General features: G+C 40.7%; 1 protein-coding gene across 1 annotated transcript in view; it reads left to right on the plus strand.

Annotated features, from left to right (window-relative positions):
- The first annotated feature begins 9,408 nt into the window (after window positions 1-9,408).
- XPR1 (xenotropic and polytropic retrovirus receptor 1) overlaps window positions 9,409-16,807 on the plus strand; it is a 203,910-nt gene continuing 196,511 nt past the window's right edge. Inside the window, exon 1 of the mRNA XM_052653633.1 lies at window positions 9,409-9,487. Within this exon, the coding sequence (XP_052509593.1) occupies window positions 9,419-9,487 (69 nt within the window). The 5' untranslated portion in view covers window positions 9,409-9,418. The remainder of the gene's footprint in view (window positions 9,488-16,807) is intronic.

Below are 16,807 nucleotides of genomic sequence, written 5' to 3' on the forward strand. Positions count from 1 at the left end.
CTTGCTTGTCTTGCTTTTCAGTTAGGGCTTAAGTATAGATAACAGAAAACCACTGGTGCCGATTTAGCCAGGAAGGACTGAGTACAGGGAACTAGTGTCATTGAAAGGCCTGGAGGAGGGGGCTACTGTCTAAGAAATCGAGAGGGTCCTGGAAGAACTCCTGGCTCCAAAGGGATGTTCATTCCTCTTCTAGTTTGGTCACAATACCGCTTCCATATCCTCTAACCCACTTTTAAAGTTTACCACCTCTAACACAGCTGCATGAAATACTAGAGAAAAAGAAAGAGTAAGCAAAGGAAACTGGTTACTGTATGCATCAAAAAGCCAGGAAGAAAACAGGGGAGCTAGAATAGACCTTATTTCTCCATCTGGCCCCAAGCCTATAGCTGGTATTTATAAGTTTCTTCCACTCCCTTTCATGTTCTTCTTTTTAAAAAATCTTCAGCCAATACCTCAACTAGTCATGCTACTTTATCTGATGGGGTCACTTAAATTTTCATTCTACGCAATCAGAACCATTTGTTCTTTTGCCAGTAATGGGCTGGTAAATCTTCGATTAATTTTTATCACTGGACCAAGCAGCACAAGGGGTTACCCTGAAGGTTACCCTTGGTTTTAGGCCCACTCTTACCCATCCACTTGATTTCACTTGTAGTGGAAACTCTGGTTTCTCCTTGAAAATCATTCCAGCGATATAGGAAGCCCTGATCTTTTAACATCATGAAGAGCCCACATGGGTCAAATGGCGACCCTAGCTTCCCTTTTAATGGAGTCATTGTTGAGTCTTTGGGTGGAAGCAATTTTTCTCAGGGCTTTAAGCTTTCTAAACCAAAAGAAAGCCAAAGGGTTAGTTGCTCAGTCATGTCTGACTCTTTGCGACCCCATGGACTGTACCCTGACAGGCTTCTCTGTCCATGGAGTTCTCCAGGCAAGAATACTGGAGTGGGTTGCCATTCCCTTCTTCAGGGGATCTCACCGACCTAAGGATCAAACCTGGGTTTCCTGCATTGCAGGCTGATTATTTACCATCTGAGCCACCACGGAAGCTCAGAAGAAACTCAAGCATTATGTAAAACTGATATAAAAACTTTGTGATTAGGTCCTTCAATATAATAAAGAGAAGTGATATTACCATTCCATTTCTTGGTTTCTGGACTCATGTCTGCTTGAGAGAAGCAATACCATGTATTGGTTACTGGTTAGAGCATTACCTCATTTGACAGCACAGGACTCCAACTACTCAGAGTGGTGTCTCCTAGTTGGTACCATAATGGAGTCTTTAATAGATAATAATACAATTCTGTAAGGGTATGTGCTTATAGGTGATAGGGTACATAGAGAGACCAGTGAAATCTATAGACATCTTTCCTTTCTCTCACTTCTTTCATAGAAACAATATTAAATGGGACACTGTGATGGTAAATAAAGATGTTCACAAATGATATTGCTAGGGAAAACAAGCTGGCAGAGAAGACAAATCCATATCTAGAGTAATTACTTACTCTGGTGTGGATATATTACTTCCTCTCTCCCCAAGTCCCATGATGGAAAGAGGTCAATGTAGTCAATCTTGAACCAGGTATTTGACTGGTCTATCCCCACCCCAAATATGGGACTTATCCCAAATTATATTAGGGACTCAGCATTGGTCCCTCTAAGCGGTTGATAGATCAGCCTTGGTGAGGGCAAGGCAATATGTTTGAACTCTTGCATATCCTCCATCCCTGCTACTATGACCATTTGATCCATGAGCCCATTAGCCAAGCCCTGTCCATAAAACTCATGTGTATCTGATTATTGAGTACCTCCTCGGCAATAGCTATAGGCAAAGTTCTTAATCCCTATGACTCATCTAGGGTGCTCGGTTATAAACAGGAAAAACTGACTCCATTTAACTTAAACAGAAATAGATTTTATTGGATGGCATTGGGTTGCTCACAGGATCAATGTGAAGTCTTGTAAACAATTCTAAGAAAAAGGCAGAAGCCAAGAAAAGCTTATGGCCAAGAACAGCACAGAGGTCATGCCAGTGAAACAATCAGGACCCTGCCTTTGACAGTCCAGCTCTGGGCATTTACTACCATTTTCACTGCTGAAGTTTGAAATCTGCTTTAGCTTCTGAGAATATGCTCTGTCTATCATTTCATCTTTTGGTACTTTCACGTGAGACAAAATTCCTGGCAGGAACATCTGACTGGCCAAATCTGGGCCTCATACCCCCACAGAGCTGGGGTAGGGATATCTACTCACTTTATACCTATTGGGCACTGCCTCCTATCAAGACCTAAGGGGTGGGGGAATTCCATCATCTAGGAAGGTCACTCCCAAACCTCACCAGTGTCTGCCATACCTTCCAAACCACAGTTTTCTCATTTGTCAATGAAAAATATCCTTTTAAAATTGTTATCCTTTGCTATATTTTAACACTTTGCTTTGTTTTATACTTTAAATCTTTGTCTTCCCAACCTTTAAGCATTGGAGTACTCCAGGGATCTGTCTTTAGAGCTCGTCTCTTTTCTATCTATACTCATTTCCTGGGCAGTTTCACGAGTCGCTTTACATATTTTTATATTCTGTTGACCCACAAACATATATCTTGACCCAGGGCCTCTCGGATGACCTCCAAACCATAAATTTCCCATTGCACATTTCCATCTGCATGTCTGACAGGCATAACACACCCCAAACTGAATTCTTGAGTTTCACTTTCCGCCCTAAACCCGCTCCTTCTGCAATGTCCCCCAATCTCATTCTAATTACTCAGGCAAAAGACCGGGGAGTCATTCTTGATGCTTCTTTTTTTTTTGCTCACAGTCTAATCCACCAGTAAATCATGTTGACTCTGTCTTCAAAATACATTCAATTTCCAACCACTTCTCATCACCTCCACTGCTAACCTCCTGATACAAACCACCATCATACCTGCCTTGGGGTATTATAATACCATCTTTACCAGTGTTCCTATGCTGTGGGTTGACTCATCTTTACTGCCAGGACATCCTAGATAATTCAGCTTCAGTGGAAAGTGTTGTACAAGATTTGATCTTTCTGCAGGTCAGTTCTTCACCTTTCAGCATGATCACCAGTCTCATTTGCTCAAGCAACAGTTTGACTTTATATTTATCACACATAATTCTAAGTTTTAGAAGAGTTACTTTGTGGTAAGTATAACTGTTCCCAAACTTAGAATTATGTGTGATAAATATAAAGTGTTCAGACTCAGCACTTATGAATTTCTAGATAAACTGCTGAGTACGCTGGTAAATTCTCACCCCTGATCTACACCATGCACACAGAATAAAGGCAACTTAGGAATGCTGTTCACTGCTTGGCCTCCTGCAGCCCTTCATGCTACGGAAGTCACTTTCTCTGAGGTCACTAGTGAGTCTTCAATTGCTAAACACAACAGCCTGGAAGTTATCTTCCTTAACCCCTCTGTAACATCTGACAGTGTTGGTCACTGCTTCCTTTATGAAACTTTCATTGTTTTATGGCTTCCTGGACACTGCTCTCTCCTTATTGTCTTGTTACCCACTCTGGCCACACCCCAGCCTCTTTCTTTGTCTCATGTTCTTTATCAGGCTCACACCAGGGTAATCCCTTGGGCCCCTTTCCATTTTGGTGTACGCTCTCTCCCTGGGCAGACTTATCAGGACTTAATCATCACCTAAATGTGAATGGCTCCCCAGTCCTCAGCCCAGTCTTCTTTTTCCAGAGCTCTAGATCTGTGTTTTCAATTGGAGTACTATGTGTCTCATAGATTCTAACCATTTAACACATCCAACAATGCCTCAAATCTGCTCTTCATTTCATTTCTCAGTTCATGGCAGCAGCGTCTATCCAGTCACTAGGGTTAGAGTCACTTGCCCCACCTCCTTCTGTCCATCACTATGAGTGGCTTGGGTTGTTGCATCAACAGTCAGCGTAATGTGATGGTCAAGAGTAAGACTCTGGAGCTGAATTGCCAGGGTTCAAATCCAGCTGTACTGCTTACTAGGTGGATAACCTTGAGCAAAGTCCTTAACTGTTCTGTCTCAGTTTACTCGTCTCTAAAACGAGGATAATGATAGTAGCTATGTCATGGGGTCCTTGTGAAGATTATATGTTTGTATTTGCTAAGCAGTTAGAAAATTGTCTGGCATAGAGCAAATGGTACATGCATGTGTGCTAAGTTGCTTCAGTCATGTCCGACTCTGCGACCCCGTGGACTGTAGCCTGGCAGGCTCCTCTATCCATGGAATTTTCCAGGCAAGAATACTGGAGTGGGGTTGCCATTCCCTTCTCCAGGGAATCTTCCCAACCCAGGGGTTGAACCCATGTCTCTTATGTCTCCTGCGTTGGCAGGCGGGTTCTTTACGACTAGCACCACCTGGGAAGCCTTTAAATGCTGCATAGGTGCTTATTAGGGAATTGGTTGCCAGTTTGTTAGTTCATCCTTCATGCCGTTAACAGGCTTTTGAGAGACTGCGAGTTACTAAGTTGTCAACCCGAGGTGAGTTATTATGCCAAGCGCTTCATATGCAGAATCTCAACCTTCACAACAACCTGTTAGCTTAAGTGTTATTATTCCCATGTGAGAGATGAGGAAACTGATGCATTAAGCACTAATGTACTTGGCCCAAAGTCACAAAGACTACAAATGTCAGAGTTGGAGTTTTAATTCAGATCTGTTCATTCCTAGTGCCAGAGTTCAAAACCAGGAAGGCATGCTCTACTGCTTTCCCAAGCCAGAGTTGGTCACTTCACAGACTTTCCCAAAGATTCTGCACTGCCGATGCTGTCATGATCTACTCCTTAACAATTTTGTTCCAACTTGAGAGTCCCTTGGACGGCAAGGAGATCCAACCGGTCCATCCTAAAGGAGATCAGTCCTGGGTGTTCATTGGAAGGACTGATGCTGAAGCTGAAACTCCAGTACTTTGGCCACCTCATGCGAAGCGTTGACTTATTAGAAAAGACCCTGATCCTGGGAGGGATTAGGGGCAGGAGGAGAACGGGACAACAGAGGATGAGATGGTTGGATGGCATCACTGACTTGATGGACATGAGTTTGGGTAAGCTCTGGAAGTTGGAGATGGACAGGGAGGCCTGGCGTGCTGCGATTCATGGGGTTGCAAAGAGTCGGACACGACTGAGCGACTGAACTGAACTGACTGAACTTGATTTCCTGCAACTTCCCTCCATGTGGATGCCCTTTCTTTCCTCTCTTCCTCTCTCCTCCCCTTCTTTCCTTTCTTCTTTCTTTCCTTTGTTACATCAATATTTTATTGACTGCTTCAATGCCAGGCACCATGCTAAACTGGAGAAAATGAGAGAAAAGTGTGTTTTGTCTTCAAGGAGTTCATAGCCTGACACTGTTGATGATACAGTGAGGGGACTGCCCTGGGGGGATGTGGGAGCCAGAATGGGTAAGGAGGTAAGGGAATGGGGAAGAGTTTCTTTGAGGCAGGGACATTTAGCTGCCTTAAAGGATCTTTGGGTCAGACAACTTTGTGCTATTCTCTGTTGCTGTTGTTTAGTTGATAAGTTGTGACCCATGGACTACTGTGATCCCATGGATCCCACCAATCTCCTCTGTCCATGGGATTTCCCAAGTAAGAATACCGGAGTGTATTGCCATTTCCTTCTCCAAGGGATCTTCTTGACCCGGGGATCAAACCCGCCTCTCCTGCATTGGCAGGTGGATTCTTTACCACTGTGCCACCAGGGAAGCCTGTCATTCTCTAAGTCCTGAATTCTTTTTGCCTTTGGAATCTTTGGGGGTGTCTTTCTCCCTGTCAGATTGTTGTTAAAGACTATATCTGAGTCGCATTCTTTGGGATGCCAATTTTTCCTTCCTAGTTAGCCGAATGTCTCTTGTAGATACCTCAATTACAGTGCATATCACATGGTAGTCTAGCTATTGGCCTATCTCTCTTTCTGACTGGATTTTGATGTCCTTCGAGGAAAAGACAGAATCATGTTTATTTTTGAACTGTCCTTCATTCTCAAAGTGGCATGGCTGACATATCATAGTACTTAGTAAAATGTTGATAAATGACGAGTTGTCTATTTACAAAAGAAAATGTAATTAACACTTCTGATTCAGACTAAAACTATTCAGATTATCATTCTTAGTATCTTAGCACCGTGCTCTGTAGAAAGTAGGTGTTCAATAAATACTGAGTATTTGATGGTTTTGTCAGTGAACTATCTGAAGTAATGTTAGGAATAGGACACTTATCATTAAATCTACTTCTATAGATAAATTAAGATTTTCATGTCCAACTGAGTGTCAGAGCTCTAAGTGTTGGGGCTCATGTCCAACTAAATGTCATGAAAAAAATTAAAAATTGTTTGTTATAGAGCTAGTATTGAGGATTTTCTTTCTTCCCTCGGTTGGGTCATGGTTCCAGAATTTTGTGCACAGTTGAGGCACCAAGGTATGGTGCTGTTGGGAGAAGGCTATAGGAGTTACTGCTATAGGAGTTACTGCCACAAACTGTAGGAGTTTCTGCCAGGAGTCTATAGTCTTCCATCATCAAAATGTCTACAAACCATAAATGCTAGAGAGGGCTTGGAGAAAAGGGAATCCTCCTACACTTTCGATGGGATTGTAAATATGTACAGTCACTATGAAGACCAATATGTGGGTTCCTTAAAAAACTAAAAACAGAGCTACCATATGATCCAGCAATCCCACTCCTGGGCGTATCTCCAAAGAAAACTTTAACTGAAAAGGTGCACCCCAATGTTCAATAGCAGCACTATTTACAATAGCCAAGACATGGAAGCAGCCTAAATGTCCATCAAAAGATGAAGAGGTAAAGATGAGGTAAAGAATATTACTCAACCATAAAATGAATGAAATAATACCAGTTGCAGCAACATGAATGGACCTAGAGATTATCATACTAAGTGACGTAAATTAAGCAGAGACAAATATTATATGATATCACTTACATGAGGAATCTTAAAAAAATGATTCAAAGGAACTTATTTACAAAACAGAAAGAGACTCACAGACATTGACAGTAAACTTATATTACCAAAGGAGAAAGGTGGGAAGGGATAAAATAGGGATTTGGGGTTAAAAGATACACACTGCTACGCATAAAATAGATAAACAAGGACCTACTGTATTACACAGGAAACTATACTTAATATTGATGTGAGAGTTAGACTATAAAGAAAGCTGAGCACCGAAGTATTGATGCTTTTGAACTGTGGTGTTGGAGAAGACTCTTGGGAGTCCCTCGAACTGCAAGGAGATCCACCTAGTCCATCCTAAGGAAATCAGTCCTGAGTGTTCATTGGAACTGATGTTGAATCTGAAACTCCAATACTTTGGCCACCTGACGCAAAGAGCTGACTTATTTGAAAAGACCCTGATGCTGGGAAAGATTGAAGGCAGGAGGAGAAGGGGACGACAAAGGATGAGACAGTTGGATGGCATCACTGACTCAATGGGCATGAGTTTGGGTAAACTGCAGTAGTTGGTGATGGACAGGGGGGCCTGGCGTGCTGAGGTCCACAGGGTTGCAAAGAGTTGGACATGACTGAGCAACTGAACTGAACTGAACTGAATAACCTCTAAAGTAAAAGAATCTGAAAAAGAAGAATGTATATATATCTGAATCACTTAGATATGTACCTGAAACATTGTAAATCAACTATACTTCAATTAAACAAAGAGTCAGCCATTCTAATCCATATCTGGTAAAGGCTCAGCAATTTCTTTTGCAGCTGCTCCTGGTTTTGTCCTCCTAGGCACACCATGCAACAATTTCTTCTCTGTGGCTGTTCCTCCTTCCTGGGAGCATGGACCTCTCTTGTCTGTCTTTTTCTCCTGGCAACATTTACCTCCAGTAGAGGGGAACTGTTATGGTGAGCAGAGGGGTATAGTGCAAAGCTGAGAGGAGTCCTCACTCCTTCTTCTATTCTCCTTTTTTTGACCCCAATTACCCTTTCACCAGAAGTACCCTGGTTATAGTTCAAAATCAAGTCCTCCAGGTCAATCACTCCTACGCTCAAAGTAGTGCCAAGCTGTGTGAGTGATCTAACCTTTCACCAGAGGTTGAAGCTTTCTGTACAATAAAAGTCAGAAAGACTCATAGCCCATGACTGTTTTCCATCATGCATCATCCCTGTCCTGAGGAAATAACTGCAGAATCCACACTGGCATGAATTAAAAGGAAGGAGAAAGGGGAAAAATACATGGAGGAAAACACAAATATGCCAATAGTAGATGCTGATATCTTAGAATACTGTCCTAACCATTGTAGTCCCTTAGTCTTTGGGTCTCATAAAAATGGTGAGAATTACAGGACAAAGTACTGTGCATGTAAGGTGTTTAGAATAGTATTTGTTACGTAGACAGTGAGAACCTAACAAATGTTAGTTATTATTAATATTATACAGGGCTTCTCCAGTCATGGAAGGACCTTGGTTCCTGTCCAAAATCAGGTCCTCCAGATCAGTTACTCCCACACTCAAAGTGGTGCCAGGCTGTGTGAGTGATCTGCTTTGCATGCGCCCTGAGGACACTCAGCCTGTAAAATGTACTCATGTCTGGTCTTCCTGAGGGTGGGGTTCCAACCTATCTCTAGAGGATTCTCTTTGTTTCCAACATGGGCTTCCCTCTCAACACCACTTCTAATTCCCAGGAAGCTTAGTCACAAGCCCAGGTGGTAATCACAGGTCCATGTGTTGTTGGCCTTTCTGGTATCCCCCGGACAAGATAATTACATTGAAATTCAGAAGCAGCATGTAATTTTTGGCACTGATGTCTTTAATTAAATTCAATAAGCATTTATTGAGCACCTAGAGCGTGTAAAATAAGGTTCCTTGAAATACATTTGGCCCTTAAGTATTTAGTCTGTTTTAGTTACTCAATTTGGATTAATGTCGATACATCTTTCAGGGTTTTATGAAGAATAAATATTAAAATGGAAAAACATTTGCACAAATCTTTGCAAATATAAACGTATTGTGTGGATTATTGCTGCTACCGTATTAATATTAATTGCAATAACAACACTGTTGCTTCCCAGGCAGGCGGCAGCGAGCAGCTGTAAGGCCAACCGGAGCCAGACGGAAGAGGTCAGGGGAGGTGCCTTCAGTACGTCCGGCCCAGAAGGGGCGGAGCCTTAAGGAACATACCCAAATCCTGCCCCTTACTCCGCCCTTTTTGTCGGGGCGCGTAGGCGGTTACCATGGCGATGACGTATAGAGGGCGGGGCGGGGCGGGGCTATGGAGAGGAGGAGGAAGATGGCGGGAGGGCGGCTCTGAGGAGACCTCGGCGGCGGCGGAGGAGGAGAGAAGCGCAGCGCCGCGCCGCGCCGGGGCCCATGTGGGGAGGAGTCGGAGTCGCTGTTGCCGCCGCCGCCGCCGCCTGTAACTGCTGGACCCGAGAAGGAGTGAAGGGGAGACGGCAGGATGAAGTTCGCCGAGCACCTCTCCGCGCACATCACTCCCGAGTGGAGGAAGCAATATATCCAGTATGAGGTACCGGCGGCGGCCGGGGAGTGGGAGGACTTGGAGGGGCCACCATCTCGCAAGTCCCGACCTCCACCGCCGCCTTCCGCTCTTGCTGCTTCCCCCGTGCCCGGGCGGACTTTGACCCGGTGCGACGGGGAGGCACTGCGGCATCCCAGCCGCGGCCGGCCCCCTCCGGGCCCCGCTGACCTTCCCCTCCCCCGCAGCCCCGTTGCAGCCGGGGTAACGGATATGCGGGCTGCGGGCTCCGGGCCGGGAGGGACTGCACAGCCGGCTCGGGCTGAGGAATGGTGGTGGGAGGGCGAGCCTCAGGTAGCGGAGCCGGGGTGTGAGGGTAGCCGGGGTACAGCGGTTCCGCGCTAATCCCCTCCTCTTCCCGCTCACCCTGACCTCTGGTCCCCACCCTGGGCGAGCGCCCCCTCGCCAAGGTTAGGTCTTGTTTCTTTCGGCTCACCTCTCCCCGAGGAATCTTCTTCCTAGATTAGCCCCTCCGGTGATTTCCTTCAATTCACGGAGCCCTTCAGCTTTCCCCCACTTGCCCACTGTTGACAAAGGCTTTGTAACAGGGTTGAAACTTGATTTAAATGTGTATCACACGTGCAGTGGTTACAGTAGACAAACATCGTAATCAACTGTTTTGATAATAAGACAGTGACTCGTGTTTTCACTGATTTCATGAAATATGTAAAGGAATCATATCTTTGGTTTTGGCTCTTCGGTTTTGGAATGGAGTGAAAGGAAGAGGAAGAAAGAAAGAGAAAAGAATTATTAACATTTTCAGGTTTTCTTTCCTAAAATTTTTGTTAGCTAGGGAGAAAAGTACTGTCTTGTAAACAATGTACTTTTAAAACATTCCTGTGTATTACAGAAATCATGGCCCTCCTCACCCTTAATTTCTGTGATAACAGCTCCTGGACGGTATTTAATAGATAATGATAAGGAACCTTACGTTAATGAAAGGAAAAGTAAAGATAATGAGCCCATTTATGTATTCACAAGCCAAGATACCTGAAGGGTTTTAAGCTTTGCAATAGGTTATTCTCAGTGGCTGGCAGTTCAGCTCCTGGATAGAGAGACTTAATCTGTAACCTCCGGTAATTCACATCTGTGTTGTGTGCAGGAACAAAGAGTATAAAATCAATATGAACACAAATATGCTAGCTAGATTTTATGAATTAAGATATTTTGGTTCTCTTTTTCATTTCTATTTTAAGTTCATTGAAAGGATGTTTAGGCGATCGCAGAAGTTTATTTATTCATATAACAGTTGTAAGAATTGAAGAAGGCAAGGAAAGAGACATAAGTAGGTTAAACAGAACCTTGAAGATTGTAAAATAAATTCACCTAGTAACATACAGTATTTCATTATTGTCAGAAATGAAAGGCCTAGAGTTGTTAACGCTTTCTTTCATTTAATTTTCTAATAGTGTTTTGTGACTACGTTTTGTAAGAGTGAAATAAGGGACAAGCTTTTCAGCCTGTAGAGCTCTTGATTTATTGTTTCTAATAACATTTGGTCAGTTTTAAAACCTTGGCTAGAGTCCAGATGATGGTTTTTATTGAAAGGAAGGTATTGGTCTTTCATCTTTCTGGTAGTAATTTTCAGCACCACTGCCAGTTCTTCATAGAACAGGGCATCCTGAAGCAACATCCTATATAGTATGGAATGCTTCATCTGGGGAAAAGTTATAGTGACTGGTTGTATGCTGTGATTCATCTTAAGTATTACAGCTCTTAACTGTTTCATGGAATTGTATTAATTTGGAATACAGTTTTTAGGGCTGGAAGGAGAAGCGTAAGGCTTAAAGATGCAATTACCTCTTGATTTATAATACCAGCTTTGTGGCTGGAGTCATTCTGGTACTTAATTCACATACTGCATTTGGATGCTAACTAGTCCTAGATGGTTTACTTTAAGTTGGTCAGAGAGGAACACATTTCATATGTATGACTGTGTTATTTTTTCCTAGGCCAATTAAAAATTATTTTGTAAAAAATGCATTAATTGTAGATTATTGAAATTTTATTCTACAGAGAGTCCTTACTTTGTGACTTGGGTCTTTTGTAAGCTCTTTATTTGGTAGGGAAAATTAATAAAGAGCACTTTTCTTTTTGAATTGGAGCCATTTTTTATAGGGTTGGGATTCTGTGTGTTGTATATTGTTTCTCAAGAGCTAGTATTGTTCCTTTGAAAATAAAGAGGCATAAATAAGAATCTTTAGAGGAATTTGGCAGCTTAGAAACTTTGGGGAAAAAAGAATATCGTGAAAGATGTCAGCATTTGCTTGAGAGAAGAACCTTTTCATATGGCAGTAAAATGTAGTTTCTCACATGTGAAGATGATGCTCTTGAAACACTGTTAGTGGAGCAGACTTGGATTTGTTTTTCAAGTACTGGTGATGAAATTTTGGTATATTACCCATGATTTCTAGTGTAGGCTGCTTTCTACTGCTGTGAACTGTTATGAACTGTTCAGCTATTTTGGTTTTCACGTCATTTTGCTACATTAAATTTTACTTGAAACATCAGAGCATTAGACAGAAGCTGAAAATGTTGTTTTACCTCTATGATTATATGTACTATTGTGTACACACAGTCATACAGTAAGTGCTGATTCTTGTATATGTTTGTCATGAAGCCATGGGGACAGGCTTTTTGCCTTTCCTGGCTTCTGTCCCCTTTCATAAAGTAAGAATATAGGGTTAGAGTTTTTTAAGATCCATTGTAGTTCATAGGGTTTTGATTTAACTTTTAATGGCTTTCATTTTTTGGACTGTTAAAATTAGTGTTAATGATCCATCAATATCCTGAAAATGATCAGTTTCTAATTTAAAAATGAATCGTGGAGTTCATAGACTCAATCTTCATAGGTGGAATAATAAAGCATAAAAGAATAGAGCAACATGGAGAAATCATACAAAGAAAATTGGTTTGATTCATTTGTGAATAGTTTTTACAAAGAATAAACACAAATGGAAAGAGGCTATCCCTGTTTCCAGTAATCTATTTGAGTATAAATCTTGGCATGTAATGCAGAACATCAATAAATCTTTTCAAGAGCACTTTTTAAAATTTAGAATCAGTGATTGCATACTTTAGAGCTCTGTAATTGGTTAATCAAAATTAATTTAGACCAGTTTCCATCAGACTGGTATGACCATGTTAATATTTTACAGAATATTAGCAAAAGAAGCATATATATATGGTGCCTTTGGCTGCTGACTTGTGTTTTCTTCCCTAGGGTCCTGTGCTGCTTTGGTTTCTCAGGAACCAGGAATGGTTTTGTCCGTGTATACTGTAGTTTTGTAAGGTACTAAAATAATGAGGTATCTAAATTTCAGGATTTTAGAGTTAAAAGGGAATTGACGGATTATCTGTCTCCTTGGTTTTTTCTGACGAAGAAATTAAGATCCAGAAAGGTTAAATTACATGTCCAGTATCATATATAGTCTCTTAAGCACAGACGTGTAAGCATTGAGAGTCAGGTCATCCTGACTGTGTGATCCTGATGAAATCACTTCCTCTTCTGGGCTTTAGGTTCTTCATCTGTAAAGTGAGAGAACTGGACTTGATTTCTAGGCTTACAACCCTCTATTTTCTAAGGACCCATATAGCTCCAAATTTCTGTACATTTTTATGGTTTCATTATGCTTGATATATGAAGATGATAGAACTTAAAGTATTACTATTAAAAGCATTCTTTTAAATTAATAATCTCTTTTTAAAAAAATTTGATGATTATCTTAATCTGTGAATGGAAAACTGACCCAATGAAGCTTTTATTGAACTCAAATAAAAAGTGATGGTAATAGTTTTAATTTTTGTTGTTGCAAGATATGGAAAGGATTCTGCATAATCTGCATATCCCTTTTTTCAAGTGTAAGGAAACACCATAACATTATTGTGATTTTCATTTATAGAATTCTCCCATGAGAACACTTGTGTTGCAGACTTCAATTTCCCAAAGGAATTATGTTCATTAGTTAGGGTTAACTTGCCTTGCTGGAACTTGTTTGAAATTTCCAGTTTGGCCACCCGATGGGGCACAAGCCACACTTTTCCTTTCAGGCACCTCTGCAAATGAAAGTATAGTATAGTATATTTAAAATAACGTTTGTAAATGAGTATAGCAATAAGATGCCTGGTATTTACACATGTTTCTTAAGTGAGTGAATTGTTGTATAAGATAGGAAGCTATTACTGTTATTTTCATTGTTTAATAGAGTATGTTAGAGTATGTTTAATAGAGTATGTTGCATCATAGCCCCAAAGGAGAGTACCCAACACTCCCGTGAAGGAAGAGAAGGTAGTTTTAGAAGTGTTACTTATGTTCATTTTTATGTGTAAGACAGGAAGAAATGAAATTTTACTAACATTGAATAAATACATTGATGAGATGACCTCATTTTAGGAGGTAGCCTGAAGGAGAGTCAAGAATCGCTAATAGTTTTCTCACTTGTTTGTACACTTTCAGGAAATAGCAGTTCAGTTTATAGTTGCATATAGTTAGATGAATTTATGGCTATTACCTAATTTTGACTAAACTAACCCATATAAAATGGATGTGAATTAAAAAAAGACTCCTGTAAAGAAACCAATAATGTGAGTATACATGAACAATAACATGGCAGAGCTGACAGTTCTACTTCTAGCACGAGCTTTTGTCAGCCAAGTTACAGAAGAAACAATGCTACTTGAATAGACCTAACAGGCTTGCCAAAAAGTTTCAAAATAATGAAAATAATTCTTCAAATTAAGATTTTAACATCCACTGTCATCCATAGTGAACTTCACCCTAAATATATGTTATGTATTAGAGTATTCTGCATTGGAAGGTCAGTTTTCCAGCTTGTAGCCATTATCATCAAGTTTCAAAATTAACTGAATCTTGAAGTTTGAATTAGGCCTTTGAAATACTAAAAACTAGGATTTTAAAAAGCAGTGAAACTTTTCTGTTAGATTGTTCTTTAAAAGTATTGTTATTGATAATTTCTTAAGAGAGCTTAAAAATATTTTTGTATTATTCACAAGTGAAAGTTTAAATTAGTTTATTATTGTCTCATCTTTTAAAACTTCCATTTAAAAATTCTATGTTTTATAATGTACACAGTTGTAGAAGGAGATAATTTATAAATAAATGTACATATATTGGAGGTACATGGTAAACTTTTAAAAAATAGTAATGTAACAAAAAAAGTTTGGAAGATTTTGCTCAAGTTGTACAGCTTAACTGGAGGTAGTTTGTGGGTTGCTTGGTATTTATTTAATTGGCCTTTGGGAGATTGTCAAAATTCACTAGGGGTCTTACCTGGTTGTATTTTTGTTTTCAGGTCTTCCCCTTACCTAGTAAATGCTAAAAGAAGTCAAGTAGACAATGCTCATGAACAAACGGCTAAAAAAATTATTTATTCATTCAACACATGTTTATAAGGGCTCTATTATGTGCTATAGGCTGATAGATTTGTCATTAAGTTCTATCTCTTGTATCTTAAAAATAGAAAAAACCAAAAACCAATTTTTTGTGTGTATGTGTTTGGTTTTATATTTCAGTCATATTTCAAGCACATATTTCAACATAGTGCTTTCAAAACTTAAAATGGTGTAGAAAAGGAAGATTGTAGATTGAGGACTTGGAACATGGTTGTAAATTTGGATCACTATGTAAATAATATGGAAGAATTCTTCCTGGCTTTTCAAACTTTTTACGTTATACACCTTTAAATTTAATTGTTTATAGAAGGAAATTTGCTTACCTGTTTCTTCCTATCACTAGGCAGGTGTGGTATGTGTGGTATCAGAAAAGCCTTAAAAAGTTATTTATTATAGATCACAGGAAAGTTTAATTAACTTGCTGTAAGCATAACTTGCAACTTTCATATTATGTGTAATGAGAGGGACAGTGTGATGATTAAGAAAACATAGTCATCTCTTATTGAAGATGACCTGCAGAATTTAGAAAGACTGTAGACCATAAATAAGGAGATGTAAGTCCTTAGAACCAGTTCTGTCACTGAATATTCACAGATAATTAGTGAACAAGTCATTTTTTGAAAGATTGAAGGCCTGAAACATCATACAGGAAAATGAGAAGCTTTTAGATTATTGTGTGAATTACTTATTTAGACTAAATTGGTAAAGTTGTAATTCACAGAGTAATCCGTGTGCTCTGTGAGCTTTTTCTATACCTTAGAGAAGTAATTCTTTAACTTTTTGGTCTTGGTACCATTTGAAACTCTTAAAAATTGTTAAAAAGATTCCACTATCTATTGATAATACACTGTATTTGAAATTAAAACTGAGAGATGTGTGAAACACAGAGTATACAAGCACACCTTCTACTGGCCTTCAGGGACGTGACATCACATTTCATGTGGTCTTTGGGAACTTCCACTGTGTGTACTCGTGAAAGAATGAGTGAAAAAAGTGCATGATGTTGTAGTATTGTAATGGATAATGGGGCCCTGCTGCTCACTGCTCAAAAACCAATAAAGAGGCCAGGTTGGTGGAAAGAAAAGTTTGCTTTATTTTGGATGTCAGCAACAGCAGTGGGGGCAGGGTGGAGTGGGAGGAGTGGGGAAATGACATACTTATCCAAAGACCAATACCTGCCCCACTTCTGTAATCAGTGGACAAGAGTTTTCGTAGGCTTAGTCCATGGGATTGCGAAGTCGGACACGACTGAGCAACTTCACTTTCACTTTTCACTCTCATGCATTGGAGAAGGAAATGGCAACCCACTCTGGTGTTCTTGCCTGGAGAATCCCGGGGACGGAAGAGCCTGGTGGGCTGCCATCTCTGGGGTCGCACAAAGTCGGACACGACTGAAACGACGCAGCAGCAGCAGCAGCAGGGAGGGTGCTACATGCAGAAACAGCACAGTCAGCTCTGACCGTCATCTTGAAATTGATTATCGGTGGTCTGACCAGCGTCGTTTCATATATTTTAAGTACAGATAATCTGCAGTCCCATGGTCGGTTTGTTCCTGTTTCCTTGAGGCCAGTTCTCAGAATTTTGGCAGCTTATGTCATGGCTACAGTCTGGTCATCATGCAGTTAACTTTTCCTACATGGTAGGGGTTTTAGTATCTGTAAGACAGCTCACAGGATGTGGCTCAGACTATTCCATATCCCTTGAGAAGGGACTAAAGGTCTTTGACTATACTTTGTAATGACTGGTGGTGATGGTTTAGTCTCTCAGTCATGTCCGACTCTTGCGACCCCATAGACTGCAGCCTGCTAGGGTCCTCTGTCCATGGGATTCTCCAGGCATGAATACTGGAGTGGGTTGCTGTTTCCTTATCTAAAATAAAGCTGCGTGTTAAATTGCTTC

The sequence above is a fragment of the Budorcas taxicolor genome, chromosome 16 (assembly GCF_023091745.1).
Source record: "Budorcas taxicolor isolate Tak-1 chromosome 16, Takin1.1, whole genome shotgun sequence".
Classification (NCBI taxonomy): Eukaryota; Metazoa; Chordata; class Mammalia; order Artiodactyla; family Bovidae; genus Budorcas; species Budorcas taxicolor.